The 14,413-nt window shown below is 42.1% G+C and overlaps 3 protein-coding genes across 3 annotated transcripts; 1 reads left to right on the forward strand and 2 right to left on the reverse strand.

Annotated features, from left to right (window-relative positions):
- Window positions 1–71: 71 nt before the first annotated feature.
- On the reverse strand, window positions 72–1,783 carry LOC131475114 (mitochondrial ribosome and complex I assembly factor AltMIEF1-like). Its single transcript, XM_058652984.1, has 2 exons — window positions 1,680–1,783; window positions 72–321 (listed from the first exon to the last, which is right to left on the reverse strand). Exon 2 carries the CDS (start codon window positions 282–284, stop codon window positions 72–74), a length of 213 nt encoding a protein of 70 aa, XP_058508967.1. The 5' UTR covers window positions 285–321; window positions 1,680–1,783.
- A 1,415-nt stretch (window positions 1,784–3,198) lies between these two features.
- On the reverse strand, window positions 3,199–10,616 carry si:ch211-256m1.8 (uncharacterized). Its single transcript, XM_058653568.1, has 5 exons — window positions 10,102–10,616; window positions 8,921–8,993; window positions 8,289–8,751; window positions 7,760–8,158; window positions 3,199–7,630 (listed from the first exon to the last, which is right to left on the reverse strand). The coding sequence occupies exons 3-5, from the start codon at window positions 8,730–8,732 to the stop codon at window positions 3,722–3,724; spliced, it is 4,752 nt and encodes a 1,583-aa protein (XP_058509551.1). The 5' UTR covers window positions 8,733–8,751; window positions 8,921–8,993; window positions 10,102–10,616; the 3' UTR covers window positions 3,199–3,721.
- Window positions 10,617–10,709: 93 nt separating this feature from the next.
- On the forward strand, window positions 10,710–12,745 carry LOC131475445 (3-mercaptopyruvate sulfurtransferase-like). The gene is made up of 2 exons (XM_058653569.1): window positions 10,710–11,403; window positions 12,152–12,745. Exons 1-2 carry the CDS (start codon window positions 10,812–10,814, stop codon window positions 12,448–12,450), a joined length of 891 nt encoding a protein of 296 aa, XP_058509552.1. The 5' UTR covers window positions 10,710–10,811; the 3' UTR covers window positions 12,451–12,745.
- The last annotated feature ends 1,668 nt before the right edge of the window (window positions 12,746–14,413 follow it).

The following is a 14,413-nucleotide window of genomic DNA, read 5'->3' on the forward strand; positions in this document are numbered from 1 at the left end:
GAAACCCACCAGGGAGATAAACCTCCAGATGATCTTTGCTCCACCTGCAGATGACCTGTGACCCTTTCCCCCTACATAAGCCCACCCAGTCGGCTGCTAAGGAAGAACTGGCCCCTCTTCAGTGCGCCCTCTTTGTCTTCAGGTACCGTCAGGGCTTGGCAGCGGCGAAACTCACGAGTCACAGCCCGGCGATAGTAATTACGATCAGTGTACTGAAGGTGACGCCCTGCACGGAGCAACGCCCGGTAGAGCTCCAGCACGGCACTGCGAGACCAGCCGCCCATTAGGGACCACACATGGAGAGGGGGGACACCCTGACACCTGTGTGCAGGAGAGCAGAGGTGGTTAATGACTCCGTTCAGACCTGGTAATAACATTTCTCCTGACAGATCTAATTACAAGTGCCAAGTGTGATTGTTCACACCTAGCATTAACATGCATTCATGATGCATCTCCTGTGAACACATGTGATCAGATCTCTCTGCAACCGTGCTGTTTTCAAATACAAATCTGTCACGTTCGATTCTATTCCGACTGTACAGAATGTACTGTCACTGTGTTCGTGTGTCCATCTGTGGTTGTGCAAGTGCCCAGCAGAGAGAGAGAAACTAAGATTCAGGAGGAGATCAAGCACAAATTGAGCTGCTTTAACATAAACTTGGATTTTAACTATTAGAAAAATGAAATTATCTGTTAATCATTATCAACAAAGTGACAGTGGCCACAAAAAAAATCAACATAAGGGCTCTTATGTATAAGTGTATAAACACTGTGAAACTGCAGCAGGTCAGATGATGTCAGCTGAGAACATGGACATTAAATGTGTCCTGAAGACAAATTGCATTCACGCATGCTCAGGAATGAGATGACCTACTAAAACCACCTATTAATTATATTTTGGTTATATGATTTTGAGAGACAGTCAGGACAAATTAGGTGCATTCAGAGTGCTCATGCCTGTAGTAAATGTCCACTAAATTATCACTCAGGACAGATGTTAATACCAGGTCAGATAAAAGAGCCTCATGTGTCTCATTTATGTTTTAACTAGCAATAGAAGGAGAGGCAGTGTATGTGTGTGTGTGTGTGGGTGAGTGAGAGAAAGCGTTATTTATGTTAACATTCTGGAGCCATATAGGAACAAAAAGAGAGAACAACCTACATTTTATTTAACGACAAACTCGTACCGAGTTCCCGTATATAAGTGTATTGATGCAAGAGCTTAATAATTACCAAATACATCCACGAAAAATGAATATTAGTAGTATTACCACCCGGATATTTTTTATGAAACAGGTTTACAAGTAGTTTCTCAGCTGTGGCGTTACCTTTACTAACTACAGCACTAGCGAACATGAAAATGTGGCCCGTGAATCACCGTGGCTGTCTGTCTTCTCACTCAACAATAACTGTAAGCTGACCAAGGGTGGAGCGGAGTAAAAACACCGTGACAGCGTGCTGCCGAGTTCCTCTCTGTATGTTCTCTGTCTTTAAAAAAATGGCCGGCTAACTGGAAAGTCAGACTTGTTAGCTCAACGCGACAACAAGCTAGCTGTCAAATTAGCCTGACCTTACCTTTAAGTGGCCCGGAAAACAGAACACGTTCATAAAAACAGGCGCTTATACAGAGGAGGCAAACACATACACGAGCACATCAAAGAAATGGAAGCAAAACATACGTTTGAGAAATAAAACCTTAAAGATGTGTCTTCATGGAGAAACACGACTCTGCTCAAGCCGGGGGTCAGTATCCACTGTGATACCGGAAACAAATAGTGAGCTGCTCAATTTTACATCCGGGTTGTGCTTCTTTTTTTCTTCTTTTTTTAAGGTACGGTATGTATATTTTCTTGATATACATTTTCTAGAGTATCCTGGCATCCCATGTTCTGTCAGTTTAATCAATCCATTGATTCAGATTAATTCTAAGTGCAGTATGTATTCTTAAATCCACAAAGTGACCACCAAATTTTTAAACTTTCTGTGTCAGTCTTATTGTCTATCTTTTACAATTGTCTCTTATTTCTATTTTTTGTTTTTGTGGTTTTATGTGGGTTGTTTTCTGTTTTTATATATATATGGTTACACTGGTAGCCTAATCTGGTTTCTTTTGACATGATGTATTTAGGGTTTATCTCTCATTTAATTTCAAAGTGTCCTTTTTTGATGTTGAGCTTAGTTCTGGTTGTATGAATCAACAAAGGTGGAAAGTGTAATATATTACTCAAGTACAAGTATTATTATGAAACTGAATTTGTGGTTACCAGATGTGTCAGCGAGCTGTTGTATACTTCTTGGTAAGGAAAGTTCAAATAGGAAGCATTATTATATATTATATTATATATATACAGTATATATTATATTTAGTTCCTCTATTAGTAAACTAGCATGACATGTTTGGTATCCACAGATTTGATTTATTCTTAACATTTCTGTGATACCGCTGGTGGTAACAATTTGACTGTCAACAGCCTTCAGAAGAAGACATTTTTATAAATATTACAGAGGGGTAAATGAAGGTTGCACTAAATAATAATAATAATATGACATTAATCTACATGTTTAAGGTTTCTTCTCCTGAACACTTATATGCACCCGCACTGTAAGATTCTCTATCTTAGTGTAAGTGTATGAATTTGATTGTGTGGACTAATCAATGTGTGATGTTACTAAACATGTCATTTGACCTAGTCAATGCATAATTTGAACAATTATGTACACAATAAATTGTCTTTGTGTCACACAAACCAATACTATTTGAGGTTGCATGAACAAATATTATAAGTTCAATGTTAAAAGGACTCTCTATAAGGATCTTGTGTTCCATTCAACTGGGTAGATCAATGGACGGCACAGCAACATGTAGCTCATTGCACAGGTATGGGAGCATAAGAAATTAAGTAATTGTTGTGGCTCAACGTGAGAGACTGACATAGAGCCAGTCAGTCTACTATTATTTAACTATTCTCACACCATGACAGCTTGAAACAGAAGTTGTCATTATGTTCCACTGGTCTGTAATTTAATTGTTACTGGTATTTATTTGGCTTTTTAATTGTTTTTAGGTTCAAACATTATAATTAGATACTACATGAAAATATTTCATAATCTACATTATATGAATTTAATTAATCAAATAAACACATGGAAAGTCAGTCTGATAGAAAAGTGAGACAAAAAAAATACATGGTCCAGAGACAAAGAATTTATTTGTAAAAGATCAAGGTCAATAATTAGGATTCAAACAAATGCTTCAATTAATGGTGTCCTTGCAATGACTGCAATTTATATATGTATGCCATGTCATTTTGTCTATATTAAATAATTCTTGCACAAAGGTATGATGTTACAAAAAATTCAGGCTATACTTACAGTTTTATGCATTTTCAAGTCACAGTTACATAGCTTGTTATTATAGCTTTGCCAGTAAGAAAGCCACCATTTAGTGTACAATTAAATAATGTTAAGAATGACTAATTATGATACAAAACTTCTTTTTCTGGAATGATGCTTCCCATTTTGTGTAACACAAGGGTCAGACAGGACCAAGGATAGTCCTTTTTGCTGTGATCATGAACACAGTAATTATGATGTTATAAAAGAAACTCCCCCACCTTGGATGCCTAATCCATACACTATACATTTTTTTTACCTCAACTTCTTTGAACTCAAGTCTATTACATCTACAGTTATGACCTGAACATACCAGTAGAAGTAATACTCAAGGCATGTATTTCATTCCTTTCATCCTAGGTATGATAGGTACATCTCTAATGTCATCATGCTGAAGCAGCCAACACAAGTAGCGCTCTGTCCCCATGCCCCACCCACTGGTGAGGAGCGGTTTTATTTGTCGCATGTTAATGTACCATTTGTAGGACTGCTCAGGTACTGTATGGTGTCTGAGAGCCTCCTGTACCATTTCAGGGGTGGAATGACGTTCACCAAGACCCACAGTCTCACCCAGCCCTAACAGAAGGTCAGCAGCTTTGGCTTTGGATTGGCCAGTACCCACCACATATGCCTGGTAGAAGGGGACTCCCAGATGATCCATCTCAGTCAGCCAAACAGCACCACCATATTTTTCTATCAAAACCCGCTCTCCTTTGCGTGTGAGTTTTCTGCCAAACTGGGGCTGACCATCTTGGACCCACTCTACACAGTCAGCAGATGGCATCATGGGGATAGCTTGGTCAAGAGGCACTCTTGGTAGTCCATTTTTTTCATTCAGCTTACTCATAATAGCAGTAACATGTTTAAGGCTTCCAGCAGTGTCGATAATTATTCCTGGGTGATTCTTCAACATGGACTTGGTGAGATGAGCCAGGTATCCCTCTGCTGTGGAAATGGCATTGTCCATGTCACCCAACAGTTCACACTCCACATGGTAGAACTGATTCAGGTGTGTGGCATCAGGATCTTCACCTCTAAAGCTGGGTGATATGTAGTAGGTCCCTGGCAGGTTCTCTTGGAAGCGAAGAAAGTACTCAAGAACAAATTGCATTGAGTCTGCCAGGTAGATGTCCTGTCCCATCAGATTAATAGAAACTGGTTCTGAGTCAGACCCCAGACCCATTGGTGAGGAGATGGTGTCTGTGGTGAGAGGAGTCAGGGCATAGGCATAACGGCAGGAACTGTGGAAATATTCCACTGTGCTGTGGAAAAGAGTGTTTTGAATCTGGAACATGTTGCGATACCACTGGCTCTTGATGGCAAGTGTGGAGTGGGAGTGAGGGTTAGCCCATGAATGAGGAGGCCTACTTCTGGTGATTTTTGAGTGGGTTTTTTCAAGGACCTCAGGATCAGCAGCTGAACCATCCAATGATGACACATATCCAGGGTAGCTTTGAAAATATTCTGGTTGCAGCTCAGCAGGCTGGGTTCCATTAGGCGGGGCTACCAGAGGGATCAGCTTGGCATGAGCATAATCAATCTCAAACCCCTCAAAGATCAGTGCAACACCTCGAGCTCTCATCCCCTCTTCCAGTAGACCGGCAACTTTATGAATTGCTAAGATCATTGCTTTGTAGTCAGCTTTGTCTAATCTGAAGAGGTCACTGGATAGAGGTTTGCGTGGTACGACAACAGTAAGTCCAGGAGTGTTGGGATATGGTGTAAGGAAAGCAACATGCTCATTGTCTTCCCACACTCTCCACTGTTGCTGTTCACCACGTACAATACGGCTGAATAGGTTATCATTGCAAGGGTCCCCAATAAAGTCAAAGCATGAGGGTGCATTTGGTGTTGGTAATTTGTTTCTGATCTCAGCTTGGACTTGGGCTAGTGCTTCATCATCCCACCTGGGGCCACTTTTTGAATTGCAGTAGCCAGGATCGTAAGCATGGAATTCCTCTTCACTAGCAAGATGGGGCTGCCACTTTGCATCTAGGCCATGAAGTGGGAGCAATCTGATTTGTGCTGGATGATCAGGGTTTGGATTGAAAACCAAGGCACAGCGATGAACTCCCAAACGCTCACATAGTAAGTTTGACACAGCTCTGGCTCCTTCTAGTATAGCCACAAAATCAGGCGTGGCCAAGTGGAAGATGCTGTTTGGCCCACTGAGAGATTTTCTTGTCAGAATGGTTGATCCAGGGATCCAGGGATTGGGATTCAGGTATGCAACCAGCTCATCTGTTTCCCAGATCACACTAGAGAAACTTTTCAGGGGCCTGAGGACCTCCACACGTGAAATGCCATCTATCACGGAGGCCACAAACATCACACCAGCATTTGTTTCAATGATGGCTTCACCTTTAGTGTCAACAGCAATAATACCTGCACAGACATCATTCACATCTTCAGCAAGCACCTCTCTGCATGCCTGCCTAAGGCTACAGCCTTTGTGATGGTAGAGACTGGCTATTTTCTGGGAAACTGTATGCCTTAGAAATACATCTCCATCTCCAGAGCAGGTGATTGCTAACTTGTCATCAGCATATATTCCTGCTCCTACTACTGCTGTATCCCCAACCCGCCCCTTCAGTTTTCCTGCTAACCCACCTGTGGAGGATGCAGCAGCCAACCCATTCCAACGATCCAAGGCCACAGCTCCAACTGTTTGAGGGTGATTTTTGTTTTTTGAGGTATTTCCTCCACTGAGCTTTGCAGTCAACTCTCTGTGACGTATATCAGTGTAGAAATAATCACGCCCAACTGGTATCTCCTTCTCCGCTGACACTTGCAGAAACTCCTCAGCCCCATCTCCCACGATGAGTGAGTGTGAGCTTTTCTCCATGATGCATCTGGCTGCTTTTATTGGGTTCTTCACACTTTTCACACATGCAACAGATCCTGATTTCCTTGTGGTGCCATCTACAATTGTTGCTTCCAATTCATTTATCCCATCTTTATTAAATACTGCGCCTTTACCTGCATTAAACAGGAAGCAGTCTTCCAGAGCTTCCACTGACCTTTGCACTGCATCCAGACTACTGCCACCCTGTTGAAGGATTTGGGATCCAAGGGTTAAAGATGTCTGTAGAGCAAACTCAATAACTCCTATCACATGGGTGTTAAGCATCATATCTTCTCCGGCTCCACCATGGATCACTATAGTATAGTCCGGGCTCATGCCTGAGGTAGAATCAGCCGTGATTTTCGCACTGTTTGGGCTCTCTGAACGGTGGTGTGTATCTCCATTCACTTTCATTGTTTGACCCTGTTGGAACAGATGCTCCAGGGCTCCCATTTGACTTGCAATCGCATATCTCACAGCTAGTAGCATCACTAACTTCAAATTTATCTTCAAATTTTCCTGAAGTTTCTTCATTACTGGTGCAAAGCTCCCTTTCCCATTAATCACGATTTGAACCTTGTCTCTTCTTCCAAGGTAGGCAACAGCCAGCTGATCTTGGGCATAGACATTGCCTACACCACACTCTACACCCTCCATCAGATCTGAACCTGTTAGGTAAATAGACGGACATCCAAAGGGGTCCAGAAACTTCTTCAGTGGATTGTCAGATGGCAAAATGTGACGCAGGGCAGCTAGATGAGGACCAATACCATGACCACTTTTAGTGTTTTTGATGAGACTCTTGTGCTCCAAAAATGCAACATGGAACAAGTGTAGGATGTCAGTAGTGTAATGCATTGTGTTATCTGGGCCAATGCAAGATGCCAAGGCTCCAACTAACCTTTGAGAATTCATGGTGATTGAGTATGTAGGATCACACCGACCATGTTTGTAGTGGCGCATATGAGTAGGTGTGACAAGTATGTGACTGGCAGCAGATTCCCCAAGAGTCTGCCTCAGGGAAAGTTGCAAAGAGAAGTTAATCCAGGCATCATACAAGCCTCTATGTCCTCTGATAGTAGAAAACACGTCAGGATAGGAGGGCAAATCAAAAGTGAGAACTGGGTGAGCTGTTTTTACATCAGGGCTTGCTTTGGGGATGTTAAGATCTTGCAAGGGGAATGTTAGAGAAGTTGGGGAGACAAAATTAAAATGATTTGATGTGACAGACCCATTCACATTTTCAGGTGCAGTCTGGACTAGTTTTAGGTCGGCTGTCTCAGACAAATTATACACACGCTCAGTCACAAGCACAGCTACCATCCCATCCAATGCACTGTGCTCATATAACATTCCAGCAGTTCCATCCTTGAATACCACCAGGTTTACCACCTGTCAAAAAGAAAGAAAGAAAAAAACGATGTTAGTAAAATAAAGGAATATCGACATAAACAATTTGGCATCTGTCTTCTATCTTGACATTGTGTGTGTGTGTGTGTGTGTGTGTGTGTGTGTCAATACCTTATCATAGTATCTCAAACATGGACTGTCTCCTCCTCCCAACCTCACTGAATTTAGGATATCTGCCACATCAGAGGGGGCATTCTGGTCTTCCAGGCAGAGTATTAGCACAGCACTTTCCATCAGCCCCAATGACTCTGCTGCTTCCCCTCCTTTTCCCAGGATCTGTTCCCTGATGCCAGCCCAGGTTTTACGCTCCAGAGCTGAGAGGTTGCAAATGGCTGAAGGATCATTCTGTTTTCCTGCACTGGGTTCATCCATCACCTGAGCCAGCTGGTTGTAGATGTCAATGACTGGTCGCGCAGTTAATGGCCCACCGGTGCTGGGACGCCAGAGTATGTCAACAGGGAAGACTCCTCCAACACAGGTGATGATGGCATGTAGACTATCAGGGTAGACCTGGAAATTAAAAAGCTGCACATTAGATTTTGTTTGTACTTGTATCATGTTTTAATTCAATGCTGAAGATTCCCCTTGACAAATATAAATCTGCTGCCTGAAAACCCACTCCCTCCATCTTTGTCCTTACCTTGATTTGATCTTGAGTCCTTCCAGGAATCCGACTAGCAGCAAATACCTCTGACTGCTGTGTGCGCTCCATTGGTACGTCGCCCTCCAGAAGCAAGGGCTGACTGTACAGTTTTGCTGCTGCCCATAGTAGAGCAGCTGCCCTCTCCAGCTGGGTGCTTTTCTTTGCTTTGGATGGAGGAAGTACTACAGGGAGGGCTGTAGACGTTGGCAGGGGGTCATCACACGAAAGCAGGCTTTTCTTAAACTGATGTGTTACCCAGTTCTCCTGGTCTGCAAGTCTAGTTGCTAAATTCTGCTGGGCCTCTTGAAGGAGCGCCCTCTGCTGATCCAGCACATTTTTGAACTCAGGATAAAGGTCAGGACTCAAAGTGAGCTGGAGGACACGACTCACTTCTTGCAAGGTGACATCTAAGTTTGGAACAGGATAGTCAGGAAGGTTCATCCTTTTGTTATTGTGGTGTCTTGTTAGAGAAAGAGAAAAGAGAGAGGACATTGGTTGTACTTGTTAGAGTTACACACAGATTAAGAGTAATAGATTGTGAAGCATTTGAACAACAATGGAACAAAAACATGTATAGTGCTAATCAGCTATAGTATGCTAAATTAACATATTTGATTCTCTGTGCCCACCTTATAGAGTCGGTAGCTGTGGACTCTCAAGTCTTGTTCTTCAGAAAGTATTTTTCACAAACTTCACTTCAGGCTTGAGACAAACAGACAGACAGACACAGGCAAACATGCACAAATGAGCACAATGCACAATATTGCCGGCCTTCTGCATATCACCCGATATCTCATCTCCCTTTACATTTGCTCCACATGATGTCCAACCGTTCTCACATTAGTGGAGCCAGTAAGTTAATTATCTGAATTTTGGCAAAGGGGCAGCTGAGTCTAACACAGGTCTCTTTGTATATTAATGTGGTGAACATGAATGGAATGTATTCAGATTTGACTTGTGTGGGTAAGACATTTCCCCTTATGGTCATACTGACAGTAATGACCAATAACCAAGCCCATCTGCTCACGTGGAAGCAGTCACTCCTGTTCTATTATTCCTCTGCCCAAAAATAAAGCTTGGCATTTTGTTCTTAGTGGTTGTCATTAATACCACACTGTATGACTGTTGGGAAATTCAATTTCTCCTGATTCGTCAAATCAGTTCACGGCATCCACAAAAAGCTGTGTGTCTAAGAAATTGATCTCATGATTTCTACCAGTTAGTTAATACAGGTAATGGCGATATTGTTCTTTTCTCCCATTATCTTGTCATGTTTAGAGGGCAGAGGGTAAATAACAAATAAATACTACTTTGAATTAATGGTTATTTTCATTTAATCCTGGTTGTTCATACATATGGTCAAGAACAAGAGCTTCATCTGTCAAAATATAGCTGGTGTTTCACACTGATTTTACTGATATTACTGCCAACAAAAAGTAAGTGAATTTAGTTTGTAAAAAATTAAAGAAAAGTGCTTTTGAAAATGTCAATAAGAACATTACTTCAGAGATCTGAACAGCGAGGAAAAGGAAACAGTTTTCACAACTTTCAACTTAAAAAGTTTTATCAAAGCTATTCACAGTGAATTTACTCGCTGTGGTGTGCCGATGTATGGCCCCTTTTTTAATTTCAATTTTAATATCTGCACTTTTTGTGTTTAAGGAATGGACTTGCTCCCACTAACAGTTATTACAATAAAAAATTTCCTATAGCAGCACATTTCTTACAAACATTGGAGAAAATTACCTCTTTACAATTTCCTACAATAGTCACAGATCCATTTTATAGCAAACAAAATAAAAAATCTTACCTCAACATAGAAATGTCTCCAAGAGCTGGCCGGTTGGTTGGACGGACGGTCAGTCAGTGGCTGGAGAACTTTGTCTGAGTACAAAAACAAGGTTGTATCTATAATACAGAAGCAGTGACTCCAATTAACCAATTCAGTTCCATGCCTCCCCCTCCACCAATCCCTCTCTCTCATTTGCTGTCCGTCTTGTTTACAGAGAATGGTGAGTGGCAGAATTCTGGGAGAAAATCCCCCTGTTAATGTCAGAGGTGAGATGGAGAAAAGCAGAGACATGGTTCAAAATGATAGAAAAGACATCAGTGACTCAAATAACCACTTGCTACAACCAAAACATGCAGAATGACTATCTTCAGCAGCAGAGGACAACACCAGCCAGTTTATTAGGAACACATTATAAAGACATACAAAGCACTTTGATGTAGAAAAATATGAAAATATTTTATTCATGGAAATGTTCAATGTTTAGACTGACAGATAGATATTATTTGAAATATTCTTATTTTACATTGTACATTTCTATGTAGAAAGACGGATCACCTGAGGGACAACCTATACTTCAGCTGTCATAAGCACATAAGATGAGGATGGATCTGTACTTTGTACTTCTTCCACCAGGGTGTCTAAAAATCTGACTTCCGAGTCTGAAACCCATCATCGGGACTCAGGTTCCCTCTGGTGTTTGGAACTCGTATTCCCCACTGGTCCTGGTCATGGCGGCTCAGGTCCGTGCTCTGGTGTCCGGGCAGTGGCTTGCAGATGCCGTCAGGTCTAACCTCGTCGGACCCAAACTTCGCATCCTCGACTCTTCGTGGTATTTACCGAAGTTTAAGCGAGATACGAAAGCAGAATTTGCCCAGCAGCACATTCCGGGCTCGTTGTTTTTCGACATAGACGAATGTTCGGACAAGAGCTCAGCGTTCGATCACATGCTGCCAACTTGCAGCGACTTCTCTCAGTATGTCGGAGATCTGGGCATCGGGAACGACACGCACGTAGTTGTCTACGACACCAGCGACTTTGGCTCGTACAGCGCGCCGCGCGTGTGGTGGATGTTCCGGCTGTTCGGGCACAATATGGTGTCGGTGCTGGACGGTGGCATGAAGAACTGGCTCGTTGACGGTCACCCGCTGACCTCCGAGTGTACAACGACACCGGAGCGCAGAGAGTTCAAAGCCACGATGAACCCGTCGTGGGTGAAGAACTACGAAGACGTGCTGGAGAACATCCGGACCAAGCAGGCCCAGGTTGTGGACGCTCGGTCAGCGGGGAGGTTCCGGGGGATTGAGCCGGAGCCCAGAGATGGTGAGAGGGGTCACCAGTTACAACAACAGATTAAAACCAGCATCCGTTTTCTAAATGAGGGGCAATAAAGTGACCTAACGTCCCTGCACTCGAGACTCTATTCAGAGAGGTCTTTCCTCTGTGTGCTGTCAGGCAAAGTCACGTCATTAAAAAGATATTCTGTGTCTGGGTGGGAAATAAAACCCCTCAAACTCTTAAAAACATCTTAACATCAGTTTAAGTGCAATTAAAATATCACTCTGTGCACATATATACAATACAGAATAGAACAACGATCAGAAATGTCAGTCATACACATAGTAGCAGGAGAAGGGAACTTCAGGGAACAATCAGATTTTATTATTTTGTTTGTTTGTTTTGATTTGTTATTAGGGTTGGCCCTTATGGAATGTCATACTGTTACTGTCAATTTTGGTTTTAATTCTCTACTCAAAGACCAACACCTATCAGATGTGTGACTAAACTAATCTGTGATGGGTTTGTTATGAATTATTACAGCAACTTAAGTAAAACATCCCCCTGATAAAGGCCAAGATATGTCCGCTTATGTCTCTCTGAACTGTCCCCTCATATGAATTTAGGTTTAGTGTGAGGCCGTAAACAGAGGCCAGAAAAGGGGCGGAATTCTTGTTCTCTCTCATATCCTTTGATTGACATTACACTAAAAAGGTATTATTATTATAATCCTGTCCACTGTTCCTCGAATGATGCTGCCATTACATTTTCATAATACTCTTCTCATCCACAGACACACTGCCAGGCCATTTCCCCGGTGCAGTCAACATGCCCTTCACATCTTTCATGGACGCCTCTGGAAAGGAGCTGGGAACTGAAGGCCTGTCCAGCTTGTTCAGAGAGGCAGGAGTAGACCTGGAGCGTCCACTGTGGGTCACCTGTGGTTCCGGTGTGACAGCGTGCCATGTTGTTCTGGCCGCTCACCTGCTCGGGCACTCTGGTTTGTGTGTTTACGACGGCTCCTGGGCCGAGTGGTTCAAGAGGGCACATCCAGAACATATCATCTCAGAGGGGGAGAAAAAGAAGATGTGAATTAAATGTTACTTTAACAAGGGAACGGTTTGGTTTGCTGCCGACAATGAGACGGATGAAGACCACGTGTTTCGAGCCATGTAGTCCTGCAGAGGCCAGAAAATGATTTGCAACTTTCAGCATGAAAGAACTTTAACAATTTAGTGTATCTACACAAATCCATAAAATAACATGAATGTAGTGTTTGAGCCGTCTTTCAAAGCAATTTCAAGACCAGAGAAGACTGATTCTTGGAAGAAATGTGCACTTTGTGAAGGATCATATCAATATTTCCCAATAAATGGATTCCTTCTTTCGTCATTTGTCTGACTTTTCTTTTATAATAAACGTTACTGCACGGACAAAGAAAACTCCTGTAATCAGTAACTACTACAGTAAATATTTGACTCTGCTACGCCGCTGTGAAAACAAAACTGACTGACAACCTCTTAGAATATAGAAAATGGTTGTCCCTTTCCTACAGGTTCAGGCCTATGTGTCATTTATTTGTAATTGAATTGACATAGTTTGTGATATTAGCTGTGTAGACAGTTGACTGCTCTCTGTAGAAGACCTTGGCGTCTTTTAGTCCGTACGTAAAATGATGACATGTAAGATTTTGTGGGTGTTGTGGGGATCAAAGTACATGTAGCACACAAATGTTGATCAACCAATGGTATAGCTGCAAATTGCAACCCCCTCATTTGCACCAACCCCACCCTCCTAAATAACATACAGTATCAAAAATAAAGAAATACATCTATATAAATCAATAAATGGTGAAATACAAATACAAATAGGTGTGCAAATATTGTTACTGCCTATGTAAGTACGTGTCCTTTTGTGGATATTGTTTTCCAGCTTTGGCTCATCAAATCGACACATATTTCTGAAAATGTGTCTAAATACTGGCACAGAAATATTTGTGTGTCCTTAATTTTCTACATTTTTGTGGAACATACATGTGATATTATTCTTTAAAGGAGATGATCTGTGGATAGACTTTACTTTACTTTACTTTTATTCATTTCAATGTATGTTATTTGAGCATGAAATGAATTTAGATGGAACTTTTCTTCTTGGAAGATACAATAGTTCCCTCTAGTGTTCAAAGCTCATATAGGTCAGTGTTTCTCAACCCTGGTCCTAGAGACCCAGTGCCCTGTATGTATTTTGATGTTCCCCTGCTCTAACACACCTGATTCAAGTTAACGTGGTCATTATCAGGCTCCTGACAAGCTGACAATTTGATTCAGGGGTGTTGGAGCGGGGAAACATCTAAAACACACGTTTTACTTATGTAGGTGGGAGGGACATTGCAACATGGTCTGCAAAGTATGGGCAATTTCATGAACATTCCTAAAAATTCTATAATTCTTTTAAATTCTTTTAATTTTAAATAGATGGATAGATAGATAGATGTGTGTAAACATATACATATGATATATATAACAACATCACGAGGAACATGAGAAGCTTGAGAAATACCAAGAGTGTCCATGTCATAAGTTATATATTTTGGTCCGTGCCTAAATATATAACCCTTATGACATGGACACTCTTGGTATTTGCTTAATTTACCTACTTAGTACCCAGTTAGCCTGGAAAGGTTAGTGGGTACAGGTGAACTGTGGACAAACCTGCCTTGAACCTATATTATCGGACCCTTATGGGGCCCACATGGGCATGTTGGCTGCGGAGAGGGGAGCTAGAGAAGATGTGGGGAGCAAAGGCAACTGTGGTCCCAGTGGTGATGGGAACACTGGCCCGAGTGAGCCCAACAGATTCAACATAGGAACAACATCTGAGATCTCTGTCCAGAAAAACAGTCATAGGAACAGTTAAGGTACTGTGCAGAACCCTCAGACTCCCAGGGTTACTAAACAAGTTTGGAATGGAATTGATTACTGAATGAGCCGACCAGGCCCAAGAGGTCAAGGGGCCCTGAAGCCCAAGCCCAGGTTACTGCCTCAATAAGTCAAAA

The sequence above is a fragment of the Solea solea genome, chromosome 16 (assembly GCF_958295425.1).
Source record: "Solea solea chromosome 16, fSolSol10.1, whole genome shotgun sequence".
Taxonomy (NCBI): Eukaryota; Metazoa; Chordata; class Actinopteri; order Pleuronectiformes; family Soleidae; genus Solea; species Solea solea.